The sequence below is a fragment of the Lissotriton helveticus genome, chromosome 8, assembly GCF_964261635.1.
Source record: "Lissotriton helveticus chromosome 8, aLisHel1.1, whole genome shotgun sequence".
NCBI classification, from domain to species: domain Eukaryota; kingdom Metazoa; phylum Chordata; class Amphibia; order Caudata; family Salamandridae; genus Lissotriton; species Lissotriton helveticus.
The window spans coordinates 1,681,089,791-1,681,107,886 of NC_136069.1; the positions used below are offsets into that span (position 1 = coordinate 1,681,089,791).

General features: G+C 41.8%; 1 protein-coding gene across 1 annotated transcript in view; it reads left to right on the forward strand.

The window, feature by feature from the left end:
- Positions 1–18,096, forward strand: part of LOC144772133 (apoptosis-associated speck-like protein containing a CARD) — a 75,814-nt gene that overhangs the window by 22,639 nt on the left and 35,079 nt on the right. The window contains exon 4 of the mRNA XM_078656291.1: positions 2,282–2,323. Within this exon, the coding sequence (XP_078512417.1) occupies positions 2,282–2,323 (42 nt within the window). The remainder of the gene's footprint in view (positions 1–2,281; positions 2,324–18,096) is intronic.

Here is an 18,096-nt window from a genome sequence, read left to right on the forward strand (position 1 = left end):
ATTCGAGTTTTATTAAAAGCTTGACTGCACTTTCTGACACTGCCAATTCAACGTCCTCTAAGCACACAGCTCAATTATTTATTTCTGTGTCAGCCTCACATTGTCCAGCTGCTCCTCAGTTCACAACGTGCCTGTGACGTTTAGCATGCGACCCGCAGCCGGGCGAGGATGCTTTTAGGTCCTGTGATTAAATAAATAACTTCTCCTATTTCTTCAAGATGGTCTTGGCCTCAGTAAAAGCTGTCAGTAAGAGTATACATATCTTTCATTTGGAGTGCTGTATGAAAACAGCCATTTTAACCTTTAATGGTCTAAAAATGCCCTTCCCATGCTTCAGAGATTATGATTCATTTCAGATTTTGTACTCCAATTGGCTAATGCTTTCAGCTGCTGATGTGTCCTCCACAGCAAATATCGATTCAGATTTGTAAATGAGGTTACTAATTATGGAGAGATTATTTCTCACATTCCAAAATGGTTGGAGTTTGTCAGGTAATTACTTACATTTTTCTGGCTATCTACACTTTATCTTGTATTTGATTTTCTACATGCATTTTTCCCGATCCTCTTTAGTAATTGAAGGAATAAACAGCTTCCTCTTGGATTTTTCTCTCCACTACATTATTATCCACAGGCATACAATATAAATATTCCGCCATGTGGTTATTTGCTACAGGAACATAATCTACATGGAAGTTGTTACTTTGTAAACCTAGAACCTACTTAGGTATCCTAGAAGTGATTTTCTCAATGCTCTTAGTGGTAAAACAGATACTAGGCGTTTGTGGTCTGTTCTCTTTGGGCGCAGGGTCAGGACTGATTTGCATATGGCTGGGTCCAAACTGGAATGGCATGGTGAGCAAAACAACGATGGATGTTGGCCCAGATCTTTATACTGGGGTGAATGTATGACATTGTTCTGCATTCTGTCCATCAATTGTTGTTTTTGCATTTGTCAACCCAAGTGGGACAGGTATGCCCACAGGTGGGTCCTTGCTCTCCGTGCCACATGGCCATATCTGAACTGGGGTGGCGGAGTAAGCTAAAGAACGGTGATGGATTAAACCCAGATCAGTTGACTGGGGGTGAGTGTTTGTATTGTCAACGCTCCGTCCATCATCACCTTTGGTTTTTCTTTGTTCGCCCTAAGTTGGCAGGGTATCCTCAGACGTGAGTCCCTTGCTCACTTGGCCACTGGATTAAAGATAGTCTGTCTGATGAGGATTATGAATCCGAAACCGGTCCCAGGATGCTTGTTTCCGGTCCAGGGAAGACATGGCTTGGCAGTTCGAGCTGGACTGTTCCCATGAGGCACAGCGTCAGACTGATTTGCATATGGCCAGGTCTGAACTGGGGTGGCAGAGTGAGCTAAAGAATGGTTATGGATTAAACCCAGATCAGTTGACTGGGGGTGAGTGTTTGTATTGTCAACGCTCTGTCCATCATCACCTTTGGTTTTTCTTTGTTCGCCCTAAGTTGGCAGGGTATGTTCAGACGTGAGTCCCTTGCTCACTTTGCCACTGGAGTCACATGTAGGCTAATTTATCGTATTTCCTTTTCCTTCTTTATCTACTTGTAATGCAAAATTGACACTCTTTTAACTACTCACTTACTGATTATGAATTGTTTGTACAAAGTGACAGGGAGAGAAGAGTGTTCTTTTCTTTTAATTTCTTTGGTATGTGGCTTGTGTTAGAAGGTATGTTGACATACTTTGGCTCAGTGATTAATTGGTGAGCCTTCCTCAGGGTGAATGAGACGGGAACTGCATTGCACCCATCAAAGTCCAGAAGCTATGCCCCTTGCAAGTGCAAATGAAAATCCAGAAATGCTTTCAAGAAATGTAACCGGCAAAAATTCAGAAAGTGTTGAGTTGAAGCCTATGGTAAATCTGCTGATGTGACCATTACATGTCTAGATGTGATACAGGTACCCAGCTGAAAGCCATCATACACTTAGGTATAAATAATGATAACATGATGGGTCTATACTGCCAACTTAAAACCAGCCCAGCGGTCTTCTCTCCACCCTGGAAGCTTTCATCAAACTAGTAACAAAATCCAGCAGCTTGCTAATTTTATAACCTAACATCAAAACTTCCCATAAGTCTTGGCCCATAAGTGAAAATATTTGTCAAACTTTGATGAACCCAGAGCTAAGCTAATTTAGGCTGATTTAATTGATGCAGTGCAGTCAGTGATCTAGCTGGCTGGATTCAGAAACATACCTTTGAACAAACCAGGTCATATACTCGATTAACGTTTGTTGTTTCTATTTTCAGATGACAATGGTCTGAAGTTAGGAGAAAACCCAAAGTCAGCAGGTGAGTATAACTGAATTTTGTAGTCATTTTTGGGCTGAACCTTTTATTTTTTTTAAATTAAATTCCAAAGAAATTACATAATTAGATATTTAACTGATCCTAGCTTTTCCTTGAAGTGTGGGGCTGTAATGTAGTGATGTGTGTGGGTTCTGTCCTCATGTGAGAGAGTGTATGAGAGTGTGTGTCTGTGTGTATGAGAGATTGTGTGTGTGAGAGAGTGTGTGTCAGAGAGTGTGTGGGTGAGTGTGAGTGTGTGTGAGTATGTGTGAGAGAGAGGGTTTGTGTTACTATCCTTGTGGGGACTTGGGTGTGATAACACACTCACGCTGTGGGGACTTGATTGCACTGTGGGGACCTGAACCCAGGTCCCCACAAGGTAATGTCCTTTAAATGATAAAAAATGGCTTCAGGAACATCTGTGTCAATTTTTACAACTTTTAAAAAAATTGCCTTGTGGGGACCTGTGTTTCAGAAAGTGTGTTTATATTTTTGCTCCCTCTGCCCCCATAGACAGGAGGCGGTACTGCAGTCTTAAACACACTTTGCATTTTAAACACACTTTGTTCACCAGGAACCCAAGTTAGCAGCAGAAAGCACAGATATTTCAAAGGAAAAGCTGCAAAACCCGGGGTTAAAACATATTTTTCATGCAAATTAACATTTTCCCCATTTAATAAAGTAAAACTGTATTTACATGAAAGTTTTGAATTCAGACTATTTGAGTTTAAAAATTGTTTAACATTGTTACAAGCAATTTGGATACGATTTGAATCCCAGATTACATCACTATTGTGGTATGACCCTCATCTGCAATCAAAGAATGATGGTGCATTAAAACATGATACAATATAAACTGATCTGATCGTTTTTTACAAATTTGATTACATATTAATATGCACTTTGGAATACGTTCTTAAGTTGATGGCTAGATGAGAGAGTGCCTAGAGTTGCATTGTGCTAACAGCTATGCTCTCTCAGATGCTGAACTGCAGTAATGTCATGCCCACAGCAATGGGAAGTTTAATTTTAACAGAAAAAGCATGTTCTTAGAACATTAGTGACATTCCTAAAAAATATATTCAAATATTGCCATAAGTTGAAATTACATTTAATTGAATTGCTTAATTTTCAAACTGTTCCTAATGCTTTACAAATTAAATCAGCTTCATTCCCATAGAGGGGTGAAGAACAGTCATATAACAAGCATTGGCAAATCCAACAGGTATCACCTACGAGACAGCTACTGGCTTTGACAGAGTTTTTTTGCCCTGTTGTACAGCAGCATGCCTGCTCTGCCGCATGGATGAAATTTAGATTACATGTTTTTTAAAGCACTATGATGCAACCAAAACAGACCACATAATGACATTTATTTTTATTGCTGGCAGTAGGGTGGGGGCGTGTGAGGGGTCAACACTATCAACGGAGGGGGTGGGGAAAAGAAAAATGATTGACGCTGCCACTAGTGATCACAGTATATAAAGAAGTTGTCAGAGCCTCCTTGGCCTTATTCAATTATAAAATGCAGACTCTGATATATATTAACCGTAGTGAAGTAGGTGCAGAGGCACAGAGTCTTTGTTCACCCTAATTAGTGGGAATGTTTTAAAAGCCAAAAAATGGGAGGTGTATAGTAGACCAAATCCCTAGCTTGCATTTGGGCTCATAGTGCCCTCACTACTGCATTGGCACCCACACTTATTACTGTTTGGACTTAGTGCTTTAGCTAAGGTGTAAAGTTATGCTGTAAAATGGGCACCCTCATGTTGATGTCCACTTCAATTTGCCCTTCCTGTGCATTTAAATATAGTTTGCCTACCAAGATCATACTAGTTTCACTACAACATACTGCAGTAGCATAGGCTGTGCTCAACCACCTGCCTTATGAGTGTGAAGGTCTTCAAATCGGAAGGGTGGAGAGGATGTGGCTTTATGCTAGAGCTGCAAACTTCAAATGCATTTCTTGACGTTAGCTTGACATCCTGTGATTCTAGTCAAGTCACTTAATTTCCCTGTGCCTAAAGAAATAGTACATGACTTAACTGGTGCTCATGTAAAGAGCTTCAAAAGGGAGTGACACAAGCACAGCACTAGTGGGAGTGAGACATTAGCAGAAGTATGTGAGAAGTGGCTTCTGTTTCTTCACCATTTATTTATTTATAAAGTTTTCTATTTATTTATTGAAGCAATTTGTAGAGCGCGCAAATACCCGTCGGTGTCTTGGCCCTGTAGACGGGAGAGGCAGTAGTGAAGTGGTGTGCTGCTCATTGGTATTTATTAGCTTCCTGAAAGCCGGCAGGTATTTAGTAGCTTCCTGAAAGCCGGCAGCGATGTACAGGATTTAATTTGCTATGGGAGGGTGTACCACAGTCTGGCCGTGGCAACAGTCAATCGTTTGTCTCCCCAGGAGACCTTGTTTGTGCGTGGGATCATGATGAGATTGGCGGCTGAGGATGGTAGGTTTCTGCTAGGTAGGTGGGCGCAAAAGGCTTTCTTTAGAAAGTCCAGACCTGTGTTATGAATGGCCTTGAAGACAATGCATAGGGCCTTGAATTTTATGAGACTTGTGATTGGAAGCCAGTGCAAGTTTTGCACCACCAAGGAGATGGATTTGTACTTGGGGGTACCTGTAATTAACCTCACAGCAGCATTCTGTACCATCTGTAGTTTGTTAGTGATCTTTTTCTAGACATTCAGGAGCAGGCCGTTGCAATAATCAATTTTAGACATAAGAAGGGTGCTAATCAGGGTTTTTCCTGCGCTTGGTGGAAGGAAGTATAGAAGTTTCTCGATCATTCTAAGAGTGTAGAAGGAGGACGAGACGATGGCATTGGCATGAGCTGAAAAAGTTTGTTTATCATCAAACATGACGCCCAAGTTTCTTACTTTCGGTACTGTGTGGGGGTGGAGGACCCAGGGTGGTATGCCACCAAGTGGGGGAACATGTTGGCTGTAGATTGCCAAAGATCATAATCTCCGTTTTTTCAGAGTTTAACTTGAGGCAGTTTTTGGCCATCCAGGCACTGATGGCGAGGATACCAAATTGAAAACTGCCCACAATTGCTCCTCCATCGTTGTTAAATGCGAGCACCAGCTGCGTGTCATCAGCGTAAGATGGCAACCCCATCCCATGGGCTTTGATGACCTTGGCCAGGTCCGACACATACATATTAAACAGTGTCGGACTCCAGGATGATCCTTGTGGCACACCACATGGGAGCGTAAAAGACGGGGAGTTATATTCGCCGAGACTCACTAGCTGAGTGCGGTTGGCCAAGAACGACTCCAGTAAATCTTTGGCTTTGAGTTTAATGCCCATATTTGAGACACGGTCGATCAGGGTGACGTGATCAACCGTGTCGAAAGCTGTTGACAAATTCAGCAGTATAAGAACCTTGGTCTCGGGTGGCTCTAATCTTGTCTGCAGCTTTGATAAGGGCGGTTTCTGGGCTGTGGCCTTTCCTGAAGCCAAACTGTGTTTCATCCAGGAGATTGTTTATTATTTTTTCAAAAGTTTTTGCTTGAAAGGGGAGGCTCGTGATGGTTCTGTAATTTTTTGTGTCTGGTGGGTCGAGATGCTGTTTCTTCAGCAGAGGTTTGATGGTTGCCTTTTTCCAGGTTGCTGGGTAGATACGAGTGTTGAACATGGCATTACAGATGTCTGTGAGTTTAGGGGATAGTTGGTCGGGAAAACGTTTTGATACCGAGGCTGGGCAAGGATCTGTAGGGGAACCTGATTTGATGATGAGAATGAGGTCATAGATTTGTGTGGATGAAACTTGTTTGAATTGCGAAAAGGATGGAGACTTGCTGCAGTTGTCAGTTGGGGTTGGCAAATCATTTTTTGGTTGCGAAACCTGCAGTACAACAGTGCCTGAACAGCCATGTAGGTATACTGGAGAGCCTTGGGCCATTGAAAAGAAGCAGAAGAGGCAGTGCTTTCGGAAGGCACAGCTTGAGTAGCCTTCAGCCCTAGAAAGCAAATTATGGAAGAAAAGCAAGGTGGGTCTAATTGGCCCATTAGAAATACATACCAAGACCGCCAATTAACTGCAAGGGCTGGGATCAGCAGTCTCTAAGCAGCCTGATGGGAAGAGAAAATCCTAGCTGGTCACATGACTACCTTCTCCTGCCACTAAATGTTTTGGCCTAGAAAGGTCTGCAACCAGCACCCTTTTCCAGTGACATAGACATATAGAGTCCATTGATTACTTATATGTACAACTACCATATCTGAATACTATATCTTTGATTATGAAATACCCGCCAGAACAGCTGCACCATTTTATTATTACAACTTTACCAGCCCTGAAATCATTATAATCTCCCCAAAAAATCAAGGGATTCCAAACTCTCACCATTTCTCTAGCAATTGTGAGTGTTAAACTAAATGTGCGCGAAACTTATAAAATGTACAGGATTGCCTTATTAATGCTAGAAATGTCACCAGACATTCCTAGAACCTCACCAACTCAACTTGATTATCAGCCTGGCTTTAGACTATCCCATTGCCACTCAAACCTGAGTCACTACCTTCTCCCTTCCAACATTTAACCACATTAGCCCACAGAATTACTCCCTCAAACTCACCAACAGAACTAAAGGTAGAGTGCATGTCTCACTCGTTATCCATAAGAGTAATATTCAAATTCTCAAGCTTACTATCTGTGACAGAAACTCTTTTGAATCCTTGGAAAGACCTTCCCAACCTTTCCATCAAAATACGAACTTACTCTTACCCACCTAGTCCTGCACAATACTTATTTGAAGACTTCTCTCTTAATCAACTTATTCCTCACTTCCAGTCACCTGCTATCCATAGAGGATTCAACTTCAGGCCACAGACCAAACTATCCCATCCTTCAAAGAGTTCTTTGGCAAATGCCATCTTAATAGCCTAGAAATAGCAATCACTGCATTCCTTTAAATTAAAGGCCATTGTTTGACATCATAGTTCACCATGTACATAATATCATCCCTGCCATTTGGTATGACCATCGCACTATCTTTGACAACTATTTTCTTCAATATAGTCCTCCATGTACCCAGCACAATCACTAATGAACACCCCACCTCCTATTTCTGCTCCAAGAAAGAAATCAAGTCAGATTGATTCAAATACATTCTGGAGAAAAGTCTCTCGCCAGTCATCACCACTAATTCCCTTCAATTCATCATGAACCCCATAGACTCCACAATTTCCCTTACTGCTGATTCATGTTCCGCCGCCTAAAGGTATCTAAAAGTAATATACACAATATGTAGTACTCAAAAGTGCTGAAACTGCTAAAAAAGAAAATCCATTAACGGGAATCCGTCTGTTTTCCTGCACTTCGCTCAAACATGCCAGAACCACTTATATCACCAGCTTCAAAACCAAACATGATTTTTATTTGGGCAAATCTAAAATGCATCGGCCTGTCCCTGAGATGTCGTTAAAATGTTTAGGAAAGTTTCCTTACCTTCAAATGTAAATATGGTTCAGCTGCCTTTCACCAGCAGCTCATAATGCAAAAGTATGCCCCAGCCAGACCCTTGCATTTCATCAACTTCAACCTCCTCCATACTCCCAAATCCAATTGCAGTTCACAGGAGACAGATGCTTCTCAGTTGTAATGCCCCTCTTGTGGAATAGCCTTCTCAATTATGGATGGCAATCAGGCAATGCCACCCTATGGACTTGCTTGACAATTTGGTATGTGAGCCTGTTTTATGGCCAGCTGGGCTAGTTTTTACTGTTGATTTCCCCGATATTACAGCAAGCATTGGCTGCAGCAAACACAAATGCATGCAGTCTCCCATATTTTGCCAAATACCCAAACAGCATGTCTTTGCAAGTTCAGACTGGCCTGATTTGCAAGTGTGGGGGTTATCTGGTTCACTGATAGGGGACACTTTTTATTTTTGTACCTAGACCAATTTTTCGTTCCGGTCCAACCCTGGCTCCAGACCACAAATTCTACAAACCCTGCATTATTTAAATTGTTTCCCACCAGTCAGACTCTGCAAAAGTCTGCTAACAAAGCCATAGTTCTCCATTAGGCTTAGAGCTACCATTCCCAGCAAACTGCATCTTTTGACCTGGTTCCAGTAAATTGGACAGAGCAAGGCATTGCTTTAAAGCACTCCCTGGTTTGTCCTCTACCGGGGATCATGGTAGGCCCTAGGTCCAAATCCTCTTCTTCTACCTGAACACCACCAAGCACCTGCAGGGCAATGGTGCCTCTTGTCAAGCTACAGTTTGAATATATCTCTTGGGCCATTAAAACCTAAGCCCTCAGCTTACCACTTTAAGACCCATCTTGAAGACTTCACTACAAAACTATGCAGACATCCATGGACTAATGAAAGCACATAAGTATGTAACCAAATCATAAGCACCCTGGTACTCCACGTAGATCGACATCGATCAGCATTTATTAACAAGAAAAAATGGAAGAAAATCTGGCCTATCAACTAACTCACTCTGCTAAAATCCACACATTCGCATCAATACTAATAAATATGCAGCAAACAAAAGTAGAATGCTCTTCAAGACAAGTAACCATTTCACCAAAACCCTACCAGGCAGATAAATACCACATTCAATAGACAAGTGCAATGCTATCATCCTCTTCTTCACTAAGAAAGGTGTAAATATTTGACAGCACTCGATTATACTTCAACAAAATGCTTTTGGAAAGTCCCCTTTACCTCCCTATGCAAAGCAGCCCGCCCTAAAATCATACTAACAATTCCGCCATTACTGTGTCTGTGACCTTTCATATTTTACCCTGTTGCCTCTGGCACGATTTGTGCTACATATATACAAACATACATACATACATACATACAAGTATACATACATAGACACATTCATACTAACAAATGCATACATCCATCCATCCATATAAACAAACATATGTATAAACATACATGCATATAGTTATCAAGTAATACTACATTCAGCTCTCATCTCATCTGCTTTTCTCACTGTGATGTCGTAATACTATATCTGTCAGGGTAAAAATAAAACTACGAGTTTCAGAATGTGAAAAATAAAACAATACAATGCTGAGAAACAATGTCACAGCCACATAAAATATTCACAAACTTCTAGCTATAAAATTGAAAATGGGGGGGAAAGCCCACACATATACAGACTAGTTCAAGCTTCAAAAATTCTTTCTCACTAATACGGATAGACAAAATATTATTCTAAATGCGATTCGAAATTACACTTATTGCATTTACTAGGAATGTGAATATAATTTAGCGATTTGATTTTTAATTGTATTCTTAAATGTGCCTTAGATTTACGAATGGATTTTCACAATAGATTCCAAAGTAAAAATATCTGGGCTCAAATGCACGCTTTCAAGAACAAGGGAATGAAAGTTTCTGTGCCCCTGTCCCTGTTATTTCTGCCAACTAGAGAACATGCAGAGAATGTGTGAATCATTCATGACAGAGGACGAGAGGCGCGTCCTTCTTCCGAGTGCCCCATCCTTCGTGGTAGCCCTCCCCCACAGTCAGGTTGATGCAGAGGCCAGAGCCTCCTCTGTCTGCCTTTGTCCTGACTACGGCCGTGGATCAGGTGTGAATGGGCGCGCTCCCAGGTTCAGCATAACAAAGGGCTGAGAGCTGGAGGCGCTCAGCTTCATTCCGACCTTGCCACTTCACACCCCGAGCCAGGGCGTGCACATCCCGGGGAAACCCTGCATCCCAGACTGTAGTCTGGAGGAGTGGATTCAATGGATTGGACAGAACATAAAAGCTGACTCTAAAAAACGAACATTTGAAATGCATCACTTTAACTTCTCAATCTTTCATTGTGTGAAAGTATACTTCGGAGACCAACACAAGGATATCAATGGCATCTTTTTATAAAAGACTATGGCAAGACTGTCTCATGACAAAAAGTATATTTCTCAGGCTAGGACCTTTTTGGCTACATGTAAAATGCTGCGATGCCGCTGTTAGCTAGCATTGTTTTTATTTTACACTAACTAATTTACGATTGAAAAATACTTGGGGGCCCTAATAAATTGTGACAGGAACGTTTAGATTGCTAACACTTTTGCTCCTGAAAACATGGGTTCTATACGTGCATTCAGCACTAGACAAAAATATTTTGCGCAGTCTCTTTATCTCCCTTCTTAACTGTTCTACTCTCCAAGTCCCTATCACATCATGGTTTCTATGATAGAAATGTACTGGACATGCAAAATTATATGTCCGAGCTTCAGCAAATGCAAAATAATTACGTGGCACCAGGATAAGGGGAGAGGAAAGTATACGGAGATTGGCGGTGGTGTTATTATGACCAAATCTACCGACTTTGGAGCTGGCAACCATGTTAGAGGTCTCTTGGTATCGGCTCAACTTCTTATGATTCTGGGCAAATAACCTAACCTCCCTGTGCGAACGTGACTTTGTGTAATGTAATTGGTGCTCAAACAAAGCACTTAAATACTTTCGGGTAGAGTTTGCGCTATATGCAACTACAAATTTCAAAAAAGCAACAGAACTTCTTTTTTCTGATTAGTTGCATTCAAACCCTGGAAAAAACATGAGGAGTCATGAGAAGGAGATAAGGGGAGGTTGACATGGAAAGACATGCTGGAAAAGTAAGACAACACAAACCAAGTATTAGCAAAGCCAATAGGTCTTACCTATGCAAGAGTGATTGGCTTTGCCTATGTATTTTAACCATGTTGTACACAAGAATAGCTGCGGTTTATCATGTCTAAAAGTTAGTGATGTAGAAAGAGTGGACTGAAGGGTCGTAGAGTGGAATGGTGAACAGTGGAGTAGAGGGTTGTGGCATAGTGTCATGTATTGGAGCAGCAGAGTGGAGTCACATAGAGAGGTGTACACTAGAGGCGTAGCGTAGAGTGAGGCGGTGTGGAATGCATAGGTATAGAATGTTGCAGGGTATAGTGGCATAGAGTGCAGTGGCGTAGAGTACAGAGGCATGGTTTTCAGCAGCATACCATGCAGTGTCGTATAATGAAGTGGCATAGAGTAGAGTGTTGAACAGTAGAATGCAGTGGTGCATGGTGGAGTGGTGCAGGGTGGAGTAGTGCAGGGTGGAGTGTTGCAGAGTAGAATATAGGGCTGTAGAGTGCAGTGGCATAGAGTGGAGTAGCGTAGAGTCGAGTGTTGCAGAGTGCAGTGGCATAGAGTGGAGTAAAATGGAGAGGCCGTGTCTGACTTATGCGTCTACTGTAGGGGCTTGTGTTTGACCACATGGTCACAGGTTCAAATCCTTGCAGGCCTACTCTGACTTTCATCCTTAGGTCGATAAAATGAGTACCATTGAGTTGGTTAACAATAAACATCTGTTATTCAGCACCAAGAGGCCCTTCTGGGTGAATGTGCGCGTTACAAATATACATTACGTTATGTTAGAATTGAGTGGTATAGAGTGCATTGGCCTAAAATGCAGTAGTGTAGAATAGAGAGGCATAGGGGCCCGATGTAGGTAAATTAGATTTACCGATTCATAAATACCGAATTTTGCCGAATCGGTATTCATGAATCTGTAAATCTAATGTAGGTAATTTTTCGGTAAAAAATACCGAATCGGTAGGATTCGGTATTTACCGATTCTGTAATTACAGAATCGGTATTTGTCATTGATTCCTATGGGCCTTGAAGCCCATAGGATTCAATGGCAAATACCGATTCGGTAATTACAGAATCGGTAAAATTACCGAATTGCCAAGGGGGACAGGGTGTCACTTTGACACCCTGTTGCACCCCTGTTTGTGGCTTGTGTGCCATGTGGCACACATGCATGCCCTTAGGGCATGTATGTGTGCCACATGGCACAGGTGTACATGCACAGATGTGCATGTACACAGGTATTCGTTATTTACCATGCAATAGTATTACATGGTAAATAACGAATCGGTAAGGGCCTGTGGCACTGTTTTCAGTGCCACCTACATATTAATTTACCGATTCGGTAAATATACCGAATCTGTAAATTTTAAGGCCCCTACATCTCCATTTGCAAATACCGGTCGGTAACGGCCGAAATCGGCCGTTACCGACGGTATTTGCCGACCTACATCTGGCCCATAGAGTTCAGTGGAGAAGAGTGCGGTGGTGTAGAATGGTTGAGAATGCAGTGGCAAAGAATGTTGAGTAGAGTGGTGTAGAGTGCAGTGGCATTGAGCGCAGTGGTGCATAGCCGAGTGATGCAGAGGAGAGTGGAGGGGCCTCGAATGCAGTGACATATAGTGCAGTGGTGTAGACTTCACCAGTTTATAATTTAATGGCATACAATTCAGTGTCATGCAATGCAGTGGCATAGATTAGACTGATGCATAGAAGCATGTATTGGTGCATGGAGAGTGGGCCGGTGTGGCATGGAGTGCAATGGCATAGAGTGCAGTGGTGTAGATTAGAGTGACATAGAGTAGAGTGGCAGAGAGTGCTGTGCAGTGTAGTGATGCAGAGTTCAGTGGTGCAGAGTGTAGGGATGCAGAGAAGAGAAATGTAGAGTGCATTGTCAGTAGTGCAGAGTAGATTGTAGTTGAGTTTAGTGGCAGAGAGTGCAGTGTTGCAGAGTAGACTGCCGTAGAGTGCAATGGTGTAGAGTAGCTCAGGGTGCATTTGCATAGAGTGCAGTGACATAGAGTAGAGTGGCATAGAGTACAGTGGGCAGAGTAGAGTGCAGTGGTTTAGTGTACAGTGATGTAGAGTTCATTGTCATAGAATGTAGTAGCATAGAGTTCAATGGTTTAGAGTAGAATGGCATAATGTGCAGTGGCAGAGTGGCACTGAGTGGAGTAAAGTGGCATAGCTTACAGTGGTATAGAGTTCAGTGGCATAGAGTAGTTTTTTTGAGTAAATTGAAGTGGCATAGAGTATAGTGGTGCAGAGTGGAGTAAAGTGGCATAGATTGCAGTGGCATATAGTCCAGTGGCGTAGAGTAGTTGGTTTCAGAATAGAGTGAAGTGACATTGAGTGAAGTGGTGCAGTGGCAGAGTGGCACTGAGTGGAGTAAAGAGGCATATATCGCAGTGGTATAGAGTTCAGTGGCATAGAGTAGATTCTTTTAGTAAAGTGAAGTGGCATAGAGTATAGTGGAGCAGAGGTGAGTAAAGTGGCATAGATTGCAGTGGCATAGAGTAGATTGTTTCAGAATAGAGTTAAGTGACATTGAGTGGAGTGGTGCAGGGTAAAAAGTCGTAGAGTGCAGTGGTGTAGAGTGGCATGCAGTGGCATAGAGTAGAGTGGCATAGAACACAATGGGGTAGAATAGAGTGCAGTGGTTTAGAGTGCAGTGACGTAGAGTCATTGGCATAGAGTGCAGTGGGAAAGAGTGGAGTAGGGTGACGTAGAGTGCAGTGGCATAGAGTAAAGTGATGTCGACTAGATTGTTTCAGAGTAAAGTGAAGTGCCATAGAGTGTAGAGGCACAGAGTGAAGTTGAGAGGCGTATAGTGCAGTGGCATATCGTGCAGCGGGGTAGAGCAGATTGAAGAGATGTAGAGTGGAGTTGTGTAGGGTACGGTGCAGTGGCATAGAGTGCAGCAGCATAGAATTTACTGGAGTGCAATGAAACATCATACAATGCAGTGGCGTACATTAGAGTGGTGCATAGTAGAGTGCAGTGGTGCAGAGCAGAATGTAATGTAGTGGTGAAGAGTAGAGTGGCAGAGAGTGCGGTTGCATAGAGTGGCATAGAGTGCAGTGGCCTAGAGTGCAGTGGCGTAGAGTGGAGTGATGTAAATTCCTGACATGCAAAGTATAGTGTCATAGAGTTCATTGGCATAGAGTGCAGTAGTGCAGAGTAGTGTCATAGAGTGCAGTGGTGTAGAGTGGCGTACAGTGCATTGGCATAGAGTACAGTGGTGCAGAGTGGAGTGCATTGGCAAAGAGTGCAGTGGTGTAGAGTGCAATGGATATGAGTAGAGTGGCATAGAGTGTAGTGGCCTGGAGTAGAGTACTAGAGTGCAGTGGCATAGAATAGATTATTTCAGAGTAAAGTAAAGTTGCGTAGAGTGAAGTGGTGCAGGGTAAAGTGCAGCAGCGTAAAGTGTAGTGGACTGGTGTAGAGTGCATAGGGCGTTGAGTTGTGTGTTACAGAGTAAAGGGCATTGGGATGAAGTATATTATCATTATGTGCAGTGGCAGAGTGCATTATAGCAGAGTGGTGTAGAGTGGAGTGGCATAGAGTGGAGCTGTGAAGAGTAGATTGGAGTGAGCTAGACTGGAGTGGTGTAGAGGGCAGTGGCGAAGACTGCAGTGGTGTTGAGCAGAGTGGCGTTGAGTGCATTTGTATAGAGTATAGTTGTGCATAATAGTGTAGAGAGGCGTAGAGTGAAGTGGCATTGAGTGCAGTGGCATAAAGTGAAGGGGTGCAAAGTGGAGTAGAGTGCAGTGGCACAGAGTGCAGTGGCATGGAGTTGTGTAAAGTGGAGTGGTGCACAGTAAAGTGCATTGACATGGAGTGGTGAAGAACAGAATGGAGTATGCATGGTATGGTAGCGCCCTGCCATTACAGACAACAAAATTTCAATTGAAATGTCCATTACATTTTCACAGACATTTTACAAATAGAGTTAGGCAGTGCACAAGCAATGTTGTGTGGAAATGCCATCACCTAGTGTATCGATTTGTTTTGATCATATTAAAGTATTTGTTTCCAAAACACTTTAGAATTAACATAAAATGTCCTTCATTTAAATGTAGTTAATTCTGCAATAGTCAGGAATACTTGCAACGTTAATTTAAACGTTGTTGTGTGCTAGAAAAAAAAACTTTCTTACATCTAGTATCCAGCATGATTGTCACATAAATCCTACAACTTTTATGTCAGAAAAAGAAAAGTAAACACCAAGCTCCCTCGTAAGACAGAGCATGAAATTTGACCTCTGTCTTTAAATGCAGAGCAAATGTGACAAGATAAGACTAGATCTGCTGTAAGTTTGCCTAAACATTCTCTGATGGCATGTTGTTCAGAAGATGTTCTTTAGCAATTGTTTGATTTGCCTTATGATGGCCAAAGATTGTTCAGCAAGTTTGGACTGGCATTTACCATCTTTGTGGGACCTGGATATCCCTATAGTCAGATCGCTGTCTCTGTGGGGGCCTGGAATCCCTATAATCCCACACTATCTCTGTGGGACCTGGACATCACTATAATCACACACTATCTCTGTGGGACCTTGGCATCAATATAATCACACACTATCTTTGTGGGGACTTAAGCATGGCTATCATCATGCACCATCTCTATAAGGTCTTCAACATGTCTTTCAAAAAAGATTATCCAAACACAGGCTTGAATTTGACAGTCATCACACTATTTCTCCAGAGGTCTATAATAATTATTTCTATGAGGATGTGACATCCTTCTAATCTTCACTATCACTATGGGAACCTGAGTTTCACTATAACCACACAATATCTCTACAGGACCTAAGCATGAATATAATGACACACTATCTGTGCTGAGATCTGGCCATCATTATAAAAACATAGTATCAATGCAGGGACTTAAGTTTAACTATTTTAATACAGTGTCTCTACGAGGACTTGAATATGACTAGTACAACACTCTCTATGTGAGGACTTGAACCAGCCTATAATCACACCATCTCTGTGGGCATTTGAACATAATTATAATCACATACTACGTCTCGGGGTACTTTATCATGAATATAACCCCACACGATCTCTAGTGGGACATGAGAGTAACTTTACTAAATGGTATATTTGTGTGGACTATTTCTACCTGGAATTTAACATGACTATCATAATACTCTATTTCATTGGGGACTTGGACATGACTAAAATCAAACAATTTATCTGTGGGGACCTTTACAAGACTTTAAGTCACTATCTCTTAGAGAAGTTGAACATGACTATAATAACACACTAAAATGGGGGGCTACCTGAGCATCATTCTCAAGACATACTATCACATATGGATCCAACGTAACTATCATCACACACAATGTATGCAGTAACTGTAATATTACAATAATCACACACTATCTCTGCAGGTACTTGAACATCAATATAATCATACACTATGTCTACAAGGCCAGAAGAGTGAGTATAATTAAATGCTATTTCTGTGGGGAGTTGGGTATCAATATAATCTCCTGGGAATGTCCTATACCATGTTTTACAAGGGTTCCTGATGCTAGACTCCATAGGGGCATAGGAGGTCTCCCTTAATAATGTGCCCCTAAAACTAGCCAGCGTATAATCACTGGATGTAAAAGAAGATGTGTACTCCAGGAGTTTATTAGGACCCGTCACTAGGTCAAGCTGGTGTGAGGGGTACAGCCCAGTGTTTTCCCAACTCGTGAAAGTCTGTGGTCTCCTATTTCCTTGAAACCTAAGTACCGCTTTACATTTTCCATATGAGTTTATTGTCTTAATTTTAACAGTGAGTGACCGCAAGTTCGCTCTAATAGGGAAACTTCATTCATACAAAGAGTACCTACATTGTTATTACCAAATACTCCGGCAGAGCCGCACGTATCAACAATTAAATGTGCTATAGGATAAAAAAACTTTTGTGCATGCAATTTCTTAATTGCTGGTGCCTGAATCGAATGTTTAATGACACATACTTCTCGTTTCATTGGTGATTTGATTTTTGTTCTCAAAAGATCTTCACGCGATTTCTGAGAGACTATATGTTGAGCCTCCTTCAATATATTTTCTGGGTATCGAGGATAAACATTCGGTTCAGGCACCAGCAATTAAGTCAATCATCAGAAACCGCTGGGAATTGATTGAAAATAAACCCGATTTCCAACAAGTATTTCAAGGCACTCCATTGTTTGCACACACGAGGGCAAGCAGTTTAAGAGAACTTTTAAAACCTGCCAAAGAAACGTCTCGTATTAGGCACAAAGGCATGATGAAATGCTACAATTGCGGACAATGTGGTAACGTCATGATGGGTAAGAACTTAACACACCCTCACACAGGTAAAAATATAGAGTTGCGACATACATCAGATTGCAACACAGAAGGGGTGGTGTATGCCATAAAATGCCCATGCGGACTAGTATAAGTGGGCAGAACTAGCAGGAAGGTTAAGACACGGATAGTGGAACATAAAAGCCGCATCCGCATTAAAAACACTAATTTATCACTTGCAAAACACTAGATAGAAACACCTCACACTATTCCCCAATTGCGATTTACGGTTTTGGAATGTATCCAATCAGGTTCAGGCACAGACCTAAATACAGTTTTAGCACGTAGGGAAACCCATTGGATAAAGGTCCTAGGAACTGTGATACCAGGAGGTCTGAATGACCATTACGATTTATTATGCTTTTTGTAAACATTTGTTTTAATATCATACTGGTTAGAGTGTGAGGGAATACACTGCGTCTTTAAATCCTCTTCCAACCTTTCACTGTGTTGCTTTCAAGCTTTTTTTCTTTATTTTTTTTTTCTTTGATCTTTCCTGGTTCTTGAATTCATATGTATCTATGTTATTTGCACAAAGTATTGTCACTGTCTTCTGACTTTTCTATTTTATTTCATTTCGTTTATTTCACTTGTCACTATCTTTTACGTGCTCCTGTTTTTCTAAACGTTTGCCCGTGGTTATTTGGAACTCTACATATTAACTCTTGAGTATCGGATGGAGGCCGTTTTCAACCCACATTACACTAGAACTTCGGCTTTTTGAGTATCTGAGCATTTTACAGCATCGATTAGTAGTCCGTTTTTAGTATTGTGGCAAACACAGTCCATCGTTGATGTTCTTGGCTTTGAGGCAGAACCCTGAAATAGTCACGC